General features: G+C 40.6%; 1 protein-coding gene across 1 annotated transcript in view; it reads right to left on the minus strand.

The window, feature by feature from the left end:
* Positions 1–20,827, minus strand: part of SUPV3L1 (Suv3 like RNA helicase) — a 28,339-nt gene extending 7,512 nt beyond the window's left edge. Inside the window, exons 1-10 of the mRNA XM_059170066.1 lie at positions 20,473–20,827; positions 13,672–13,749; positions 13,188–13,295; positions 12,341–12,455; positions 10,545–10,713; positions 8,662–8,773; positions 5,157–5,234; positions 3,391–3,482; positions 2,024–2,204; positions 1,116–1,209 (exon numbers count right to left, since the gene is read on the minus strand). Coding sequence (XP_059026049.1) covers positions 1,116–1,209; positions 2,024–2,204; positions 3,391–3,482; positions 5,157–5,234; positions 8,662–8,773; positions 10,545–10,713; positions 12,341–12,455; positions 13,188–13,295; positions 13,672–13,749; positions 20,473–20,767 — 1,322 coding nt within the window. The 5' untranslated portion in view covers positions 20,768–20,827. The remainder of the gene's footprint in view (positions 1–1,115; positions 1,210–2,023; positions 2,205–3,390; positions 3,483–5,156; positions 5,235–8,661; positions 8,774–10,544; positions 10,714–12,340; positions 12,456–13,187; positions 13,296–13,671; positions 13,750–20,472) is intronic.
* Positions 20,828–21,895: the final 1,068 nt, after the last annotated feature.

The following is a 21,895-nucleotide window of genomic DNA, read 5'->3' on the forward strand; positions in this document are numbered from 1 at the left end:
TCAACAATTCTTTTTCTTCCCCTTAAATAGCATTTACACATTTTTAATAAATGTGTAAATTTACTAAAATCATTAAATTGTACATTTACCAAAAAAAAATTGTCCATTTACAAGGGGTAAACTGTGGAGTACGTAAATTATCCTTCAATAAGTTACAGAAAATAACTTTTCTTTTTTTATTTTATTTATTTGAGAGAGACCAAGAGCACGAGCAGGGGGAAGAACAAAGGGAGAGGGGAGGGCCAAGCATACTCTGCGCTGAGTGCAGAGCCTGACTCAGGGCTTGATCCCAGGACCCTGAGGTCATGACCTGAGCTGAAATCAAGAGTCGCACACTAAACTAACTGAGCCACCCAGGCACCCCAAAAATAACTTTTTATTTTTTATAAGAGTAAACCACATAAAGTACTCTCAGACTGCTTTTGAAGTTGGCTGCTACCACGGGTGGCTCAGTGAGGAGTGAGTGGCATCAGACTCTTGATTGCAGCTCGGGTTGTGACCTCAGGGTTGTGAGATCAAGCCCCATGGTGGCTGTGTGGTCAGCAGGGAGTCTGCTTGCAATTCTCCTCCCTCTACTCCTCCCCTCTCACACACTCTAGTAAAAAAAACAAAACAAAAACAAAATAGCTATTAACAGCTATTAACATATATACTTATTTTTAATATACATTTATATAAATATGTGCATATTTACATAAATGTGTATTTATATTTAACATATAATAAAGCTATTAACAGCTCTGAATAGTTCTTTAATTCACAAAGGTATAATTGCCTTGATTACCCAGAGAGGACTATTTAAGCATAATACTGTTACTCCTAGAGCTAACGCCTAGCCCCACATTCATAATGGGCACTCACACACTTGTTGACTGAGATTGGAAGTACAATGGAATAACATAACAGGCTAGTAGTAGGGAGTATCACTCAAAACTCCTAGTGCTGTTTATTTTTTTTATTCTCTCAAGAGACATAAACAAGATCAATCTCAGATCTCTATTACAATACCCATTCTTCTAAACTTAAATGTTTGGTCATTCTAATGCCAATTAGAAAATGTTTAATTGTGATCTAACCCACTGACTATCCATGAGTATTAAAAACAAATTACTTACAAATTAAGTCCCATGCCAATTGCATCTGTAGCAACCAGGATTTTGCATGGATCATCAGGATCATTAAACTTTTTTGCTTGAGCAAGTTTGGTCCCTAAAATCAGAAGGTTTATGTTAGTTCAGCATTTTCAGTCTTTTAACACATCATACTAAGTATATCTTGGAACTCCTCATCTCCTACTCTCCATTTTTATGAATAAAACTCTTATTGTTTCTGGGTACCAGGATGGCTCAGTCAGTTAAGCATCTGACTCTTAATTTCAGCTCAGGTCATTATCTCAGAGTCCTGGGATCAAGCCTGCACTGGGCTCCACGATGAGGATGAAGTCTGCTTGGGATTCTCTCCCCGCCTCCCTCTGACCCCCTCACCCCACTGACACTCGTGCTCTCTCTCTAGGGGAAAAAAAAAAAAGGTTTCAGGACTATAACTTCAACACAATTAACAAACTGGTATTTCATATTTTAATATTTTTGTTTTGTTTTGTTCTTAGAGAGAGCCAGGAGGGGCAGAGGGAGATGGAAAGAGAGAATCCCAAGCAAGCTCCATGGCCAGCACAGAGCCCAACATGGGGTTCCATCTCACAACCCTGAAATCATGACCAGAGTCAAAATCAAGTGTCAGATGTCTAACTGAGCCACCCAGGTGCCCCTTTAATGACTTGCTATAAAAAATTATCAACTCAATGTTTAAAATATAGCCTAACAGCAGCAGCAAGAACTATGAATTTAAAAACTTCTATTCCCCACCAAGATGAAACAGAGGAATTTATTTTATATGACCCATAATAAATTACTAGTTTATCAAGTGACATAATTCAGTACCTTTTACTAAGTTCTCTATACATAGCATGACACAAATAGCAAAAATAAGAGATTTCATATCTGTCATAATGAAAGCCAATAATTACCAGGTGGGAGACTGCCATATATAACAGCTGATTCCAATCCCCGAATTTCAATCTGTCGACTCACAGAATAAATATCATTCTTGCTAAAACAGACAATGCAGTCCCCAGGCCGAAGGTTGTCTAATGATTCTAATGCATGATCCAGCACAGAAATGGGGGTAAGCCTCTCATAGTTTCGAACCTACAATAAAGACATGATATTTTAAAGTAACACACTTAGCTTCTTGTGATTAATACATAAGTGAAAACCTGTAATGAAAAGTAGCTAAATATTGGGGTGCCTAGGTGGATCAGTTTGTTAAGCATCTGCCTTTGACTCAGGTCATGATCCCAAAATCCTGGGATCGAGCCCTGCATCAGGCTCACTGCAGCAGGGAGAATCTGCTTCTCCCTCACCCTCTGGCCCTCCTCCCTGTGTTCCCTCTAAATAAGTAAATAAGTAAATAAATAAATAAATCTTTTTTTTTAAAAGTAACTGACAAGTTCCAACATTTTTCAAAGGAAAGTGCAAAAAAACACATTATTTTTCATATAATAAATGTTACCATCGATTCTCATTGGTATTTCTAAACCCCTAAAATGCCATATAGCATTTCAAAAATTTTTCAAAGCACTTTTACATATATTCAATTTTCATGGCAACTTGATAACTTCAGAAGGGTTATTAATTATTATTTCCATTTTATAAAAAAGTAAAATAGAACTCATATAAAAGATCAGGTCTGATAAAGGTCCTTTCAGTTCTAGTCTTCTGCTATTTGCCTAAGAATGTAAAGCTAATGACAGCAAAGCCTAGAACCCAGATTTTCTTCTACTACATTCTAGCCTCTCCCTGAAAGCTGAACATAAAACTAAAAGCCCAATTTTTAAAAATTCCTTCATCTTATTCAAGAACTACAATAAAAAAACAAAAGAAAACCTAGGATTAAAAGGAAACCAGTTACCTTCTATGAATTTAAGAAAGTGATACAAACTATCTCTAGCAATTAGATGTATATCAAAGGTCCTAACACCAGACATCTGAGGCTCTGAAAACCATGAACTTTTGCTAAGCCTCAAACTTCCAACATTCCTGACTTAGTTAATTCTAAAGAGATCTGCTCAAACTCCAGAAAGTTTTGTCAAGAGAAGATGAAAAGTCTTCTTGTACTTTTGGAAGGCTTGGGGTATGCTGGCCATTCTGCCAGGATTTCACATCATGATATTCAACCAAATATGTATGACCCAGTCAACTGGGAGGAAATGAAGCATTCTTTTTATTTCAGTTAAGTTCCGACTGTGCCACTATCTGGGACCTACAAAGCACTGCTGGGGTACTCTAGGCTATTTGCTATGCCACCTTGAGAACAAAGCATGTAATCTAGTACCTCCACTTCCTCCCCAGTCGTGTACATAAGCTCAGTAACCAGGTCAATAGCGGCAGATTCTCCACACAAATGGATTTCTTCAGCACAGAGCCCTGTTAAATGCAAAATCAGTCATTTGTTTAAAGATATGAAATTGAATATATAATACCTTAATACAGCAAAAATGCTTTGCTTACCTATTGCTTTACAACTTTACCAAGCCTGTTCATCATCTCTTTGATACAAACCTCAAAATAAAAACTTTTTTGGGGGCGCCTGGGTGGCTCCGTGGGTTAAGCCGCTGCCTTCAGCTCAGGTCATGATCTCAGGGTCCTGGGATCAAGTCCCACATCGGGCTCTCTGCTCAGCAAGGAGCCTGCTTCCTCCTCTCTCTCTGCCTGCCTCTTGCCTACTTGTGATCTCTGTCTGTCAAATAAATAAATAAAATCTTTAAAAAAAAAAAAAAAGCCTCTGCCTTCGGCTCGGGTCATGATCCCAGGGTCCTGGGATCAAGCCCCACATCGGTCTCTCTGCTCAGCAGGGAGCCTGCTTCCCCCACTCTCTCTCTCTGCCTGCCTCTCTGCCGCCTTCTAATCTGTCAAATAAATAAATAAATAAAATCTTTAAAAAAAATAAAATAAAATAAAAACTTTTTTTAATAGATTTTATTTATTTACTTGACAGACAGAGATCATAAGTAGGCAAAGAGGCAGGCAGAGAGAGAGAGAGAGAGGAGGAAGCAAGCTCCCTGCTGAGCAGAGAGCCCGATGTGGGGCTCGATTCCAGAACCCTGAGATTATTACCTGAGCCGAAGGTAGAGGCTTTAACCCACTGAGCCACCCAGGCGCCCCAAAATAACAACCTTCTAATGGGCAGAGATTGTCTCAGAGCTTTTAAACTGGTTTGGCCGAGGTTTTGAGTCTCTTCGAGGGTGAAACCAGCCAGGATTAGAACATGGCATTCTGATGGATAGCCCTGAATCTTATACTTACTTTTTCAAATTAGGCTCCATGGAATCACTAAGGTCTCAAAGGCTGAGGGCTGAAGGGTAAATGAGACTACAAGCTCCTTACCGCTGAGCAGATTCACTGTCATCTATTTTAAATTGCAGATTTTAATATATACGCTTTGTTTAAAGGAGTTCAGCTACTTGTTTTTAAATTTCAAAACACATGACCTACAACACAATGATCAAAAATCCACTCCAATATCAAGCAGTGGAAATGTTCATTCATGTCCATGGATCTCAAACACTCCAATTCCAGGAGCCTATCCTAAAGAATTAATTAAATAAATAAATAAGTAAAAAGCTATGGCCACAAAAATTTTTACTGTAGCACTATCAGTAATAGAAAAAAATGTTCAACTCTGTAGGAAAAAAACAGCACAGCTCTTCAATGGAGAATAGGCAATATTAGTATGTGGTGTGAAAAAAAAATCTATGAAATAAGAAAACTGGAAAAAAGCAAGATACAAAATAGCATATTCACAAAATACCATACTCATCACAAGGAAAAACACTATCATAAAACACCAAAATATTAATCCTGGTTGTGTAAAGATGGTGAGATTTGGACATTTTAACTTTAATTAACTTGTTATGCTAACTTTGTAGTAAGAGAACTGGACTTCCCATTATTAAAATAATAATTAGGAAATAAAAACTCACACTAGGCTAACCCTCAAAAAGAGAGGATCCTAATGACTCTATTTGGTAATGTAAAGCAGAGAAATGCATCTCCATGCAGATGTCACAAAGCACAGCTCTTAGTATTAAGACCACTAACCTAGAAGTGCTCTAGTCCAAGCCCATCCTCTGCCTGGATCTCTGATCATTTGAATTTCATCGATCACGGCCACGTCATCTACAATGAGAAGTTATCATGAGCAATGCAATCAACTTAAACAGTGTCATGAACAAATTACAGCACCACAACTCAAGCTTCGTCACCACCATCACCACCGTCGCCACTCACTAAGCACTTCTTTCCTAGCAGGCTTGCTCTAAGTGCTTTACAATTATAACTCAACTCATCTTGGCAACAAACATATACAATAAGTATCATCATTCTAGCCATTTTACAGAAGAATAAACTGAGGCCCAGAGAAGTTAAATCTCTGGCCCAAGGTTATACAGCATGTACAGTTAATAAGCGTAAGATCTAAAAACAGGAAATTCAAACCCAGGCCATCTAGCATCTACTGGGTCCCTTTGTCTTATGAGACAGCTTGGAGAATCTGCTTCATAAGAACAAATACACCCAGTGGCGCCTGGGTAGCTCGGCTGAGTGTTTGACTCTCGATTTCAGCTCAGGATCAGGATCTCAGGGTCATGGAGTCAAGCTGTGCACTGGGCTCCACACTCAGCAGGAAGTCTGCTTCTCTCTCTCCCTCTTCCTTTGCCCCTCCCCCTATTTGTAAATGCATGCACAGGATCTCTCTAAAATAAATAAACCTTTTTTTTAATTTTAATTTTTTAAAAAGATTTTATTTATTTATCTGACAGAGATCACAGGTAGGCAGAGAGAGAGGAAGGGAAGCAGTCTCCCTGCTGAGCAGAGATCCCAGGACCCTGGGATCATGACCCGAGCCGAAGGCAGAGGCTTTAACCCACTGAGCCACCCAGGCACGCCTAAATAAATAAACCTTTAAGAAAAAAGAAAAGAATAAACATACCCACAGGGTAGTAAAAAAGAGAAAGTATCTACACTTCCAGGAACAAGGAGTAGACAGCCCTACTACAATGAAGCTTCTCCATCACAGGAACCCAGGCAGATGTCAGGAGCAGGAAGAAGAGCAAGTGTCATTCCCTGATCTTTAACTACGCTCATTCTTAGGGGTTTTAAGCTCATCGCAACAGCAACAACTGTACCTCATTTTATTTTCTAATGCCAAAATGCTTTTGACCATATTATTTTCTTCTCTTTAAGTCATGTAAACTGTATTTTAATTTTCTTCCTCAAGTAACAAGGAGTTGAGAAGAGCACATTAAAGAAAAAAAAACTAATATGCACACAGTAACATTTAGGAAACAAAAGCAAGCAAGCACATTTTATACTGAAAAACCATCATATTAAAAATCACCTACTGCAGTTGGGTATATACAAACAAGATTAGAAACAAGGGTACAGAAGAGGGAATTCTGATTTATAAAATTCTGTGCTACCTAAATTTTTATAATGTACTACTTTTATAATACTCATTTTAAAAAAAAAAAACTTCATTTACTCAGAAAAATTATTAAAACAGAAAAAGCTAACTAAAGTACATAATGTATAATCCCTATTTAATTAAATATACACACCAACAATGCACTCATAAGTATATTCATACACAACACAATCACAAACACAGAAGAAATCTGGAAAATACACACCACAGGGTTAAGGTTAATACTTGTTGATTCGGATGGGTAGGATTGGGAGGTTGTAGGGTTTTTTTTCTTCTCTTTGCATTTATTTTTGTATTTTCTATAATGAAGATATGATTGCTTAGTGGTAAGAAAAAATTAATTTTTATTTAAAATATTTTCAAGACTACTTAAATAGAAGTTCACTGAAATATGATACAATATTGAAAAACTTTTGTTTTTTTTTAAAGATTTGATTTATTCATTTGTGAGAAAGAGAACATGAGCAGAGGGGAGTGGCAGAAGGAGAGGAGAAGCAGGCTCCCCACGAAGCAGGGAGCTGGGACATGGGGCTCAATCCCAGGACTCTGATCATGACCCGAACTGAAGGCAGCCGCTTAAAGGGCTGAGCCACCCAGGTGTCCATTAGTGAAAAACTTTAGGCAATCTAAATATTTTTTAATAGGGGAGGGAATGAATAATTTTAGTCATAAGATGGAATTTTAGCCACAAACTTTATATATATATTTATGATATATATGATACACATACAAATGATACATGTATAACAAGACTAGATCTAAAAACAGACTGTGGAAGAAAAAAAAGCAAGTTGTAGAACAATAATACAATATAGTAATCACATCAATGTTTTAAAAAATACATAATCCAGGGGGGCGCCTGGGTGGCTCAGTGGGTTAAGCCTCTGCCTTCAGCCCAGGTCATGATCCCAGGGTCCTGGGATCGAGCCCCACATCGGGCTCTCTGCTCAGTGGGGAGCCTGCTTCCCTCTCTCTCTCTGCCAGCCTCTCTGCCTACTTGTGATCTCTGTCTGTCAAATAAATAAATAAAATCTTTTTAAAAAAATAAAAACTAAAATACACAATCCAGAGGCACTTGGCTGACTCAGTTGGAAGAGTCACAACTCTTGATCTTGGACTTGTGAGTTCAAGGCCCACATTGAGTGTAGACATTACTAAATGAATAAATAAATTTTTTTTTTTTAAGATTTTATTTATTTACTTGAAAGAGAGAGCACAAGATGGGAGTGAGGGAGAAGCAGACTCCCCGCTAAGCAGGGAGCCCAACGTGGTACTGGGATCATAACCTAAGCTGAAGAGAGACACTTAACCAACTGAACTACCCAGGTGTCCCATAGATATACTTTTTAAAAAAGTATATTTGGGGCACCTGCAAGGCTCAGTTGGTTAAGCATCTGACTCTTGATTTCGGCTCAGGTCATGATGTCAGGGTCTGCGCTCAGCAGGGAGTCTTTCCCCTCCTCCTCCCCCTGCTCACACATGTACACATGCTTGCTCTCTCTCTCAAATAAATAAATCTTTCTTTAAAAATCCTTTAGAGGCACCTGGGTGGCTCAGTGGGTTGGGCCTCTGCCTTCGGCTCGGGTCATGATCTCAGGGTCCTGGGATCAAGCCCCGCATGGGGCTCTCTGCTCAGCAGGGAGCCTGCTTCCCCCTCTCCCTCTGCCTGCCTCTCTGCCTACTTGTGATCTCTGTCAAATAAATAAATAAAATCTTAAAAAAAAATTCTTTAAAATAAATAAATATGTAAGTAAAAATAAACAAAATACACAATCTACAGTGCTCACAGGTAATACGTATCAGTGATATGAAAAAAGGCAGGAAAGACATATACCAAATACTTGTTATCACTTGGATCAAAAGAGGAACTGAATCGAGGAGTGGGACAAGGAAAGTTGTTAACATTTTAGTTCCTTGAAGAGAAAAAAGGAAAGGAACATTCAAAAGCAAACACCACAGAGAGTTTGACATTTATCAGCGGTTCTGAGCACTGGGGACCTGTTGTCCTACTCATCTCCATTTAAAAATTTTTTTACTATAAAAAACACATTTCATATGTTCATCTATATTTACTAAATATTACTAAACCTTACTAAACCATTTTAAATGGCATGTACATACAAGGAGTTGTAACACTGCACATCTCAACTGTACAAGCAACATGGGCAGCCTGTTTCCCATCTGGCTCTATGGCCACACGCTCCTCTCCTGTTACCAAGTCACACGGAACACCCTAGGATGACAAAAAGAAATCTGGAGTTACCACCACCTTTAAAATGACAGCAAAAAGAAATTTTTACATTTAATAGAGTATTCTTGCCATTACCATCAAATTCATTCCCAATCCTGGAAAGAAAATTTTTATTAAAAATAAAAGCGGTTCTCGTACATAACCTATATAAACATTGAAATATCTCAAATCAGCTAAATTCTCAGGTAACACAAACATGAGAAATTATAGCAGTTTCACTTTTAAACTTTGTATGTTTCTCTACTATTTTGATTTATTAAAATAAAACAAATATGGTTGTTTCTATATTCAAGAAGAGTATTATAAGTAATATTTAAGAACAGAACAACCTCCCAACAGAATTCCTTGAGAAGGAGCAGCATTAATAGTATGGTGTAATAGTTTGCCCAGGACTGAGGGGTTCCTCAATACAAAGGGCTTTAGGTACTAAATCTTAGGGAAGTCCTGGCAATCTGGGACAACCAGTCTCCCTAGAGGCCTGAACTAATCATAAAGAAACATCTGACATAACCAAACTGAATGACTGTTTACAATACAAATGACTGGTAGTCTTCCAAATATAAAGGTTATGAAAGATAAAAGGTTCCTGAGCAATTGTCCCAGATTAATGGAAATGAGAGGTATGACAACAGAATACAGTGTTGAGACTCCAGACAGAATCCTGGGGGGGTTGGAAGAGTGTGGTGGTGGTGTTACTGACAACTGGCAAAATTTTAGTATTAATTGTGAATTAAATAATAGCATTCTATCAATATTAAGTACCTTGCTTTTGAGGAATACCATGTGCTTATGTAAAATAAAGTCTTTGTTCTAAGGAAATACTTTCTTATTTTCAATGAGGCATGATGTACGCCAAATACACAAATCATCCAGAACAAAAAATAGAGAATGCAACTTATCTTCCCAAGCCTATTCAACTCATATTATAGTCATAATAAAACAATGAATAAGAACATGGCCCATTCAGTCTAACAATGCCTCAGCCAACATGGCATTCAGTTCTTTGCAGGTCTGAACAGGTGGCTTCAGTCTTTATCATTAGTTCTAGTTGATAGCATCAGAGGTCGAATTGGAAAAAAAAGGTAAATTAAATATCGTAACAGAGTAAGTTAACTCTGAGGAAGCAAGGGAGGCCTCAGAGTTTCAACATATTAATAATTTATTTCTTAAGAAAAAAAATAAAACAACAAGGATGGTAGAATGTTAGAATCCGATGGAAAGGGTGCCTGGGTGGCTCAGATGGTTAAGCGTCTGCCTTTGGCTCGGGTCATGATCTCAGGGTCCTAGAATCGAGCTCCACATAGGGCTCCCAACTTGGTGAGGAGTCTGCTTCTCCCTCTCCCTCTGCCTCTCCCCCTACTTGTGTGCTCTCTCTAATGAATAAATAAAATCTTTAAAGGAGTTGGGTAGTGGATTCAAGTTATCTACATGTAATTCTCTGCATTTCTCTGTATTTGTGAAATAATGATACTGTATTTCATTCATTCCAATACACATTTTTTCACTTTTTAGCATATCTGAAATCAGGATGTAGCCTAGTAATAGATGGCAAGTCAGAGTTCATTGGCAGTTATCTTTTTCTTTCTCAGTTATACATAAAATAATGGTACATCTTACAAAGTACAACGAACTATGGCAACTTTTATTAGTGGTAAATTACTACATATGCCTTTACCACCTTCCCTTCTTCGCCCTGCCCAGCAGCCCTCCCAAATTAAGAAGAAAGAGAGCAAATATTTGGTAATATACTGACAGCAGCATTACTCTTTTCGAAGATCTCATGTGCCAATAATTTTAAAGGGCCACAATACACTCCAGATTTTGCTGACAAGTATTTCTGGATTGCATGATAAGTCTTTCCACTGTTTGTAGGGCCTGAATGGAATATTATCTTCCGCTGTATGGCTCTGGCTTCTGGGTACCTAAAACATAAGTGGGTAAACAGCTTATTCCCATTAACCTCAAAATCAACCCTGACAAAGGTATCAACTGAAAATGATTCCAATGAAACATCCTGTTAATATTCACATGATAGCATCTTTGAAAAACCAAATAAAATGATGAGTTTCAGATCCACACTAAAATAATAACTGTTGGAGGGCCTGGATGGCTCAGATGGTTAAGTGTCTGCCTTCTCAGCTCAGGTCACGATCCCAAGTCCTGGGATCCAGCCCCACATCATGCTCTCTGCTCAGTGGGAGCCTGCTTTTCCCTTTCCCTCTGCATGCCACTCCCCCGGCTTGTGCTCACTCGCTCTCTTGCTCTCTCTGTCAAATAAATAAACAAAATCTTTAAAAAAAATTTTAGGATTTAAAACTTAAAAAATACTGTTTTCCAAGATTGGCATTTACTAACTAGTGGATAGAAAGATCTAAATTCAAATTAATTTCTTGGCTATTTCTGCCACTGTACAAGTCTCTTCTCTTCAGGAGTTAAAGTAAGTTTAAACTGCTATCAGCTCACAGATAGGCTGACATCATTTCCACAGCTCTAAATACATGACCCTGTAAGTAAATATTCCTAAGCATCTGAATTTCAACATGTACCATGTAATGACTGTGTCTTCTGTCTCTGGCCATGACAAATGGTACAGGACTCGCCCTCCCACCACAAACAAGTACAAAACTGGACAGAATACACACCACAGTTTCTTGGGGACATAAATGACAGGCAATGTAGGACTACAAGCCCTGAAACAAAGGAACATTTGAGATGAGCCCTAACGTACCCCAGTAGGACACAGGGAGGTAGAACCCAAGCAAAGTACGACAGTCCCAATGAGCTCAGCAGTAGAGATCAAATTCAGAGACGCTACAGCAGGTGGAATTTGAAGGGAGAATTTGGAAGAGAAGAAAGGGTTCAGTGGAGGAGATGCCTTGAAGTCTATGTAAGACTTCCCTTGGGTCCTTGGCCAAGGGCTGAGCTGAAGATATGTAGGCCCTAGCAGAGAGCAGCTTGCTAAGGATTTGAGCAGGAAGTCTCAAAGAGGTGGCAAAGGCACTAGATGTGGAGTTCTAGCCACAGTGGTGGCAGTGGTGAGAGCTCATGAACACCCTGGCATTCAGCTGACACAAGAAAGGCCACACTTAAATTTTAAGGCCAACACTCTAAAGTAAGGGCTACTTTCTATATTTGTCCTAGTAAAACCTACAAGCTAGCTTGATCAGAATCAAGGGGAAACACCAGAATTAACTGCCTGTTTTTCTAGGGAAAACAACTCATAGACTTTTTAGGATTTATCATCCAGCCTACAATAAAAAAATGTAACGGTCAGGGGTGCCTGGGTGGCTCAGTCAGGTAAGCATCTGCCTCTGGCTCAGGTCATGATCCCAAGGTCCTGAGATCAGGCTCCATGTCTGGCTCTTTGCTTAGCAGGGAGCCTGCTTCTCCCTCTCCCTCTGCTATTCCGCCCTGCTTGTGTGCGCTCTCTCTGTGTCAGATAAATAAATACAATTCTTTTTTTTAAAAAAGGAGAAGAAAAACTGTAATGATCACTAACTTCCCAAGATTAGAAACTAGTATTTCAAATCCACAAGTAAAGAAACTAACCAGTTCGGTGGTATTCTTAAATCACTGATTTTACGTAGGTCATCCTTACAGTCCAACACAGGAAATATCTGTTTCGCATGTCTCAAGAAAAATGGAAATAAATCATCCACATGAGCTGAAAAATAAAACACTGCATTAACAGGTGCAATCTACATGTTATCCCTAACCAGACTTAGTGAAACTTTCCTTCTTAGTGAGCTAGTCAAGGGGACGTTGCCAGGATTAAAAGAAAAATTCTGAAGCAAGGAACTCCAGGGATCAAGCCCCACATCACACTCCCTGCTAAGCAGAGATTACACTTCTCCCTCTGCTTGTGCTCTCTCTCTCTCAAACAAATAAAATCTTTAAAAAAAAAATAAGGGAGAAAGGAAGGGGAGGGAAGTAAGGAAAGATGAATGAACTTGGAAATACACATTAGCAAGACCTATGGTTACTGAAGACAAATGCAGGTGCAAACACTACATTTTAAAAAATCTAACCAAAAAAACGCAGTGGCAGAAACAGATGGAATCTGCCATGTATTAATTCTATCTTCTGTGAGAGTTCCCTTCACTGTGGCCTATACACAGCACACAGTGGAGAGCAGAGGTGATAGATCAAGGGCCCAGTCATCCTCCAGTCTAAGATATATGGCTCATTTACTGCTTAGCTCAGGGACCCACTATAAAAGCAAAATGACCGAGAAGGCCTCCTATGAAAGCACAGAATTATTTACAGACAGTGTAAACAGGGCCCACCCTAAAACAACAGGCTCTGACCAGAGAAATAAACATGAAGCATGCGAAGAAATACAAAGTATGCTCAACATATTTTAAAAGAGATATTTTTATAGTCTCTAAACACTTACCTGCACTGAAGCAAATGTCATTCAAAATAATGTGAATGTCCACATCCAGAGAATGAGACTGCATGATGTAATTTCTAAAGCTGATGAAAGCTTGATGGAACAGACGAGCTGCAGGAAAACACAAAAGCACAATAGGCAGGGCTCAGTTTTCACTCCATTTCTCATTTAAAAGTGTATATACATACATCACACCTGACTCATCAAAGTGTCCTCTCTCTTTTGGGGGCTCCTACAGCTGGTTTATTATGATCTGGCCAACAGTGAAATCCTAGCACAGGAGGGAAAAACGAACACACAGCTCCTTTGCTGTGTGTCCGGCCCACCAGGTGCATGTTGCCCAACTCCTGTCAAGACAGAAGTGAAGGTCAGGGCATCATCCAGACAACGTGTATGTACTTGTTTCCCAGGCACACGAGGTCTCACACAAGACTGAAAAAGCTATAAGCTAAGAAATAATAAAATATCTCTAATGGAAATGCCTTACCATCGAGTCCATAATCAGCACCCAGTTTCTGAATTTCTTTCCTCTTGTAAAACTTGTCTAAGATCTTCTTTACTTCATCTGAAAGAAAGATGTGCTTAACATTGGTTTTCTAGGTGGAGAAATGCCCAAAAGAACAAAAAAAACTTGACATCATAACACTCAAGGTAAGAGTTTACTGTTTCAAGTACTTAAAAATTTCAGTTGATCACAAGCTTTTTATGGCTTAATAGTGCAAGAGTGTCTAGAAAAATTACAAAGTCAAATAATAGAATATTCCTTTTACACCACAGAGAAGTAAGCCAGGTGCCAAAGGATTAGACATCGTCCTTAGCCTCCATCAGGCCACTCTTAGATGACCATATTCTGTTTCACTGACTTACAACCTTTCTAAACATCTAACCGTGAGCAGTTAAAAGGTACTTAAGAGGACAACCAGTGCTGCAAGGACCCGATCATCATGCTTTTATGCAAATGACTAAAGAGGTCAGGGGTGATCTTTAGTTTGAAGATGACGACTTTAAGAACAGACTACACTTATTTTGTTCTAAATGGCATAACTACAGTCAGTGGGAAGTGAGGGATGCAGATTTCAGTGGAATTCATACAACAACTTCTAACAATTAGAACAGTGAAAAGGGGCTGTCTCAAAAAAGTGCCAGCTCCCGGGGCGCCTGGGTGGCTCAGTGGGTTAAAGCCTCTGCCTTCAGCTCAGGTCATGATCCCAGGGTCCTGGGATCAAGCCCCGCATCAGGCTCTCTGCTTGTCAGGGAGCCTGCTTCCCCTCCTCTCTCTCTGCCTGCCTCTCTGCCTACTTGTGATCTCTGTCTGTTAAATAAATAAAAATAAAATTTTAAAAAAAAAAAAAAGTGCCAGCTCCCTATCACTACAAGTACCCAAGTAAGGCTGAGCAGACTGCATGTCCCGGGTGATGACAGAGAATCACTGTGCTGGAGGGGAGGGTGAGTTACATGTCTGCTGAAGCAACATAACAGCATGAATCAGTAATTTCATAAGTGAAAATATTTTAATCAGTCAAGCTGCAATAGTATTAACATCGTACATGTAAAATACCACTGCATTATTCCAGAGATAAAATGTTCTACTAATCCTGCCACACACACACTGTATTTCTGGGAAGGGAGGCTAAAATGGAGGATACCGTCCTTGCCCAGGAAACACAGGAAGGCCAAGTGGCCTGTACTTTTATCTCCTGCATAAGTACCAACCTCATTTTCATGCAGCAACAATATACACGATACCTACTAAAGAAATTAAACCTGTATTAATAAAGCACCCACTAATAACAATTTGTTTTGCATAATGGGGAATTTTAAAATCCATGGCTTAGGCACGAGATTTTCCCACAATGAAATGTAAGATACATACATATATATCATCTATCACTGGCAGCTATCCTGATATTTCTGGGTATCTGTTACTTTGTACCCAGTGGGAGCAGTCATCTCTTTCCATCAATAGTAGAAAAATCACTGACAGGGCGCCTGGGTGGCTCAGTGGGTTAAGCCGCTGCCTTCGGCTCAGGTCATGATCTCAGGGTCCTGGGATCGAGTCCCGCATCGGGCTCTCTGCTCGGCAGGGAGCCTGCTTCCCTCTCTCTCTCTCTGCCTACTTGTAATCTCTCTCTGTCAAATAAATAAATAAAATCTTTAAAAAAAAAAAAAAAAAGAAAAATCACTGACAAATAAAAGATTGGAAAAAAACACATGCAAGTGCTTGGAGAAATTCTGCAGAACTATGACTCAATACAAACTGAAGATACCACATTTGTTCAGAATTAATCCATTTTCTCTAACTAACACTTTCCGCTTTCTATAACTAACACTAACTAACTTTCTTGTTATGCAAGAATCAAGACATTCAAGGATACTTTACTCAAGCATAAGGTTTCTTGTACTAAGTGAAAGACGCTAGTCAGAGAGACCATATATTGTATGATATTATTAATATGAAATATCCTAAGAGAAAGAGAATGTGAATTAGTCTTGCCATGGGCTGGGTGAAGGGGAGTGGGGCTAGAGGAATGTGGAGTGACTACTACGGGGTATGGAATTTCTTTTTGGGGTGATAAAAATGTTCTAAAATTAAATTACGGTGATAGTCATACAATATAACCATTACACACTTTAAACAGATGAATTTTATGGCAATTTTTTGAAGTTGCTGAAAAATAAGTATTACCGGGCGCCTGGGTGGCTCAGTGGGTTAAGCCGCTGCCTTCGGCTCAGGTCATGATCTCAGGGTCCTGGGATCGAGTCCTGCATCGGGCTCTCTGCTTGGCAGGGAGCCTGCTTCCTCCTCTCTCTCTCTCTCTGCCTGCCTCTCTGCCTACTTGTGATCTCTCTCTGTCAAATAAATAAATAAAATCTTTAAAAAAAATAAATAAGTATTACCTACACAAAAATCTCTGTATCGACACTTTATTTTATCTAAAAGGGTGTTCCAAATCCACTACCAATTTTTAAAAGAAAAGTGCAAAAATCATTAATGGAAATAGCACTAAAATTTTTTTTTAATTTACTACAAAAGTATACAAAGATGTAAGTTTTGCTTTTCATAAAAATTAAGCTTTCACAGTTTCACTATTATTAACAGAATGACTGGATTTTTGGTCATAATTACTTCCCATTAAAATTAACAATGATTAAAGGAGACACCCTCTGGATCTCAGCCACAGTAGAAATGACTCAGTCACTACAACTTTTCACCAGATCATATAGCTTTCTTCCGGCTTCCTGCAAAGGGAGCCTGGGATTTAATATGGCTATGCCAGGTCTCAGCTACATCTGCTAAAATTAAGAGACCCACTATAAACTCCGAAGCCAGTGGCATTGTTTTAAATGATTACATTTTCTTTTGAAGAGAAAACAAAATGTTCAAGACAGTCCACAAGAACAACTTCTCTCCTAAAATGTGAATCTACTGCACCTGAGTGTCACACAAAAGTAACAGTCCACTTTACCCCACCTATGCCAGGATAAACAACAAAGTAACCATTCCCAATTGTGGTTGCTTAAACCACAGGACTTACCCATTTTGTTAAAATGTTTTAATTCACTCCTTTCTCTGTACACATCCATAACTAAAGAGAATCCCACCTCAGTACATCAAAGCTACAGCTCATTTGAGGGCTGAAGAAGCAGATGGAAGGTCATACAACTCAACCTCTCTTCACAACAGAACTGGCAAGGCCAAAGCCATAGTGGAAATGTGGGTGGAGGCAAGTAATCGGAACAGGCTGGGAAATCGCTAGGATCCATAAAGGAAAGGCAGCATCAATCCTGAAGAGGCTGTACTAGAGACAACCTAGTGGTGGTATTTACTTCCTTTCCCCCTAATATTATAGCAAGTATTACCATGCTTGTCACTGAATATGCAGATGTGCTGGAATATTGTTTTATTTTTTTTTTTTTTAAAGATTTTATTTATTTATTTGACAGACAGAGATTACAAGTAGGCAGAGAGGTAGGCAGAGAGAGAGAGGAAGGGAAGCAGGCTCCCTGCTGAGCAGAGAGCCCAACGCGGGGCTAGATCCCAGGACCCTGGAATCATGACCTGAGCTGAAGGCAGAGGCTTTAACCCACTGAGCCACACAGGCACCCCTGGAATATTGTTTTAATAGTGGCCAGAACTCATGATGAACCTTTTTTTTTCCCTTCCAAGTTTTTATTTCAATTCCAGTTAGTCAACATACAGTATAAAATTAGTTTCAGGTGTAGAACATGCCAAATCTTTCATATCATCACAAAGGGAGTTAGAAGCACTAGATTTGCTCCCAGGACAACTACTGTAGCAGACAGGTGCATCAGACTAAATAAATGCATCAGACCCTTCTGCCTCTCGCTCTAATGACAGGTGTGACAGCAGCACCGAGAAGGTGGAGCCTCAGCTATTCTCTACATCCCCAAATATGTCTGTGCCTGATACCCTGCATCAAACTACAGCGACTTTACTAAGACTCTGCTCCTTCATAAGGTTCCTCCTGCAACCATGATTCTCATCCAGAAAGCTAGATGACCTCTGAAAAGAAGTGTCACCTAACAATCTATACGGGGACTGTCTCCATAATCTTGACCCCAACAGCATTATATCCAATGCCAGAACAAATCAGTCCAGGCATCTTAACAAGCTTCCCCCAAACTCCTAACTCCAGTTCACTCTACTAACAGGGAGGTAAGTGGCTTCAACCCTCTTGCCACAGCTCTACATATCCAAGCTCTAATGTGCATCTACCCATCTTCCAGTACTAGAATCTGTAAGGAAACTACCACAACTTGCCTCAATTCATCTGATACTCTCCCTAGGAGTGACAACTGCTAATAAAATCCACCAAGAATATTATTTGTTGCTGCCACCTCCTGTAAAAAAAGCCAGTGATGAATCAAAAATCAAAAGATCACACTCTGCTGGTACATCTGCCATCTATGGTCAGCCAGGGCTCAGGTGGCTGATCTGAAGGTCTGGATGCTACTATCTTCCTCCTTTGCTGCTCCTTTTGGGACTGCCCAAAACTTCCAGTTGTCACCTTTCCCAGAAAGAGGGCTACTCTGCCATCAACGGTAGTTGTACTTGGCTCAGTGGGTTAAAGCCTCAGCCTCAGTCATGATTCCAGGGTTCTGGGATGGGGCCCCACACTGGGTTCTCTGCTCAGCAGGGGCACTGCTTCCTTTCCTCTCTCTCTCTGCCTGCCTCTCTGCCTACTTGTGATCTCTGTCTGTCAAATAAAAAATTAAATCTTTAAAAAAAAAAAAAAAGAAAAAGGTAGTTATACTTCACTGCTAGAGCTTATAAACTTCTAGAAGTTCTAAACTTCTTAAAAATTCATAATAGTGCCCAAAGTTCTTAAAAATACTACTCTAGTGGAACCAGCTGATTCTAAGTAGAAATATGTCTAAGGAATTTTACACCCGCTATTATAGCCTAAAGAACAAAACCTAAGGAAAAAAGCCCTTGTTGATATACTAACCTAAAAATACATTATTTTATTAAATCCTCACATCAACCTAGATTTATAGGTAGGGTAGGTTATTTGGGCTTCTAAAGGAATATTCCCAGTTTCCTTATTCTTATTGCAGGGTGACAACCCAATTTTCACTTTTTCTTTTTTTTTTTTTTTTTAATTTGACAGAAAGAGAGAGTGAGAGCACAAGTAGGCACAGCAGCAGGCAAGGGAGAAGGAAAAGCAGGCTCCCCACCTAGAGCCCGATGCAGGTCTCAATCATGACCCAAACCAAAGGCAGATACCACCCAGGTGCCACAACAACAACTATTAATTCCATTTTTCAAATAGCAAACGTTTAGTACAAATAATATTAGTTTACATTTGTTCATCCCTTTATATTTTTCAAAGAGCTTTTCCTAACATGTTTTGATGATTTCACAATCCAGAGATGTAGGTAGAGAAAATATTATGCTCATGTTACCAAGTAGGAAATGGAGAAAAGGTAAATAGACTGTAAATCACACCAGTAACTTAAGTGCTGCATGACTTTCACAAACATGCACCAACTTTCTACTCGCAGTCAGTCAATCTGCATCCACATGGCTAAATGCATGATAATCAACCAGGAAATACAGATAGGTAGATATTCAGCACCTACTGTGTGACTAGAACAGTGCTTGGCACATGGTAGAGAGCAAGTGTTGGGAGGATAAAGACACTGTCAACCTCAAAAGGGTTATTAGGGAAATCGAGTCACATGCTATAACGGTACCTGTCTCTGGCAAACACTCAGTATTAAGCCACTGCTTAAAAAAAGAAAGGAAGGAAGGAAGAATCACAGGAGTATTTAAAGCAGTGAAGGTCTACTTTCACTGTCTACTTTCTCTATTCTACTACTGCCCTCCAAAACAAGATTTGGCCTGTAATAAACTGTAGTTCTGTATTTTTAAATTACAATAGGAGTCACCAATGTTGCTTGTTGAAGTGAACTAAGATAACTCCTGGAGAGCTAGTGCCCTGTAAAGCTACAGCACACCCTCAACCTCCCAGAGCTTCGTTTGGTCAGAGGAAATTCCCTGCGCCCTAATCATCCAGAAACTAAAGTCATACAGCCCTATAATCTGAAATTCCCCTTAAAACCATTTGCACGCCTCCCTGTCAAACCCATTCAAAGTTAGTTGCTGCCACTTGCCGATACTGAGCAATTCCTTTCTCTCTGGAGTTCTGGATGATCAAGGATACATACCACCTTTCCGAGGAACCCTTTTCATGTTCTAACTTGTATTAGAGTTGGTTATCCATACGTCCTTCCTCCCCACGAGATTGTAAGTTTCTGGAGCGTAAAAGCTGGGTCTGAGTCTGGTTCCTCTTGATAACTACCCCACAACCTAGCAGTGCCAGGTCTGCGTAGATGCCAATAAATGACAAAGAATCCTGAAAGAAATCTTACTCTGACTTTTCAATGACCATCCCCTCGCCCTTTTCAAGGGGAATAGTTATGGGCTGCGGAGGAGAAACAACGAAGGATGCTCCAAAAAGCGACAGTCTACCTTACGACTCAAGAAAGGTGGAAACGTCCCATCAGAAGGGGGTTTAAACCATTCCGAGAAGAGCGCAGTGAAAGGGGAAAGACCACTTCTGGGCGGCATATTCAAGACTCAGGAAGACGCAGTCCCAAGCCTTAAGGGGCTCACAAACCAGCGCGATAAGGAGACACTGACAGACACGATGACAACGCTCGAGGGGACCGCGGGTCTCCAGGGCACCAGGGTGCAGCTTCCTCGCGGCCACGTCTCGACCCCGCAGACACCCCCGCCGCCCCTCAGTAGTCCCTCACTCACTCTTATCCAGAGGGCGGGTTAGCTCGGCCCCGACGTCTCCATCCGCGCTGGGGCCCTGAGGTTTCACAGTCAGCGGCACGAACAAGGACGTGTTCGGAGCTTTGGAGCCTCCTGAGGCGGAAGAAGAGGAAGAGGAGGCGGAGGCAACGGCACACACGCGCCCCAGAGCCCCAGGCACGGGTTCAACGCGGGCGCGAAGGACAGAGCAGACCGCTGCCCGGTGGCCAGCCCGGTGGCCAGCCCGGCGCCCCGCGGGGAGCCGAGCCCACAACAGGGCACACCGGGGGAAGGACATCGAGGCCGCTGGCCGTAAGGGAGGTTGGCTGGAGCTGCCTGGGACTTGGCTGTGGACAATGACGCGACCCGCCAGCGCCTACTGTCCAGAAAGCCCCAGACCGAGCAGGGGTGCTGCCCAAAATAACGCCTGACAAAAAAAAAAAAGTAGTGTCTTGAGATTGCTCATATAGAAAAGGAAACACTTAGAAATAAAAACTATTAAATACTAGTTCTTGTTCTTTTTCTCTTTTTCGTTATTGATTGGGCCAGCTTTCTCTAAAGAAAAGAAGCTAATCAGGCACCATCAGGGATGTCACAGGTGAGGGGAGGGGGCCTGCGAGTTGTGCCACGTGACCCGAGCCAGACCCTTAGGTGCGCGCGAGCTCAGAAGCACGTGGGCAGCGCCGGGAGCCGTAGGCGCAGTGCTCGGGGTTAGTCACGTATCGCTGTTGTGAGCACCAGCGTGGCTTCCTGACTCCGGCACTAAAGAGCATTTCTCAAGTTTATTGGATTATTAACTTTCGTTTTCTGTTAGAGTAGCGTTAGAGAACATAGCTTGATCTGGCCTTCGGGAACGTAGCAAAGGAATTTTTTTCTGCAGGTTCTTAGGTGAACCCCCTGTGTGACACTTGTGTGAATACTTGTTCTTTAATGTAATCAGTTTGTGTACATCATCCAGGTAGCTGAGATGTCACAACCGCATAGCAAAAATAAGTCCTCTGTATCCCCGCCGAAGTTTACTTTCATTTGCATAAGTTGAATACTATCATAGGAGGCTGCAACATCTTAATTCAGAATACGCTGTTATAGTTTCCTCGTTTCTGTCATTATACCTAAAAGAGTATCTTGTGACTTGAAGGGACGCGTCTTGTAATATTGTGATGTCGTGTGTCAAATAGGATTCCGGTAACAATTTGCTAATAGACAGTGGGCCTTTCATTCACAGGTGGGGTGTGTGTGTGTGTTTTAAGTATTCTACCCCATTCCCCGTGTGTGTGTGTGTGTGTGTGTGTGTGTGTTTCCCCGTGTGTGTGGGGGGGGGCCTTTCATTCACAGGTGGGGTGTGTGTGTGTGTGTGTGTGTTTTAAGTATTCTACCCCATTCCCCGTGTGTGTGTGTGTGTGTGTGTGTGTGTGTGTGTGTGTGT

Source organism: Mustela lutreola, chromosome 4 (assembly GCF_030435805.1).
Source record: "Mustela lutreola isolate mMusLut2 chromosome 4, mMusLut2.pri, whole genome shotgun sequence".
NCBI lineage: Eukaryota > Metazoa > Chordata > Mammalia > Carnivora > Mustelidae > Mustela > Mustela lutreola.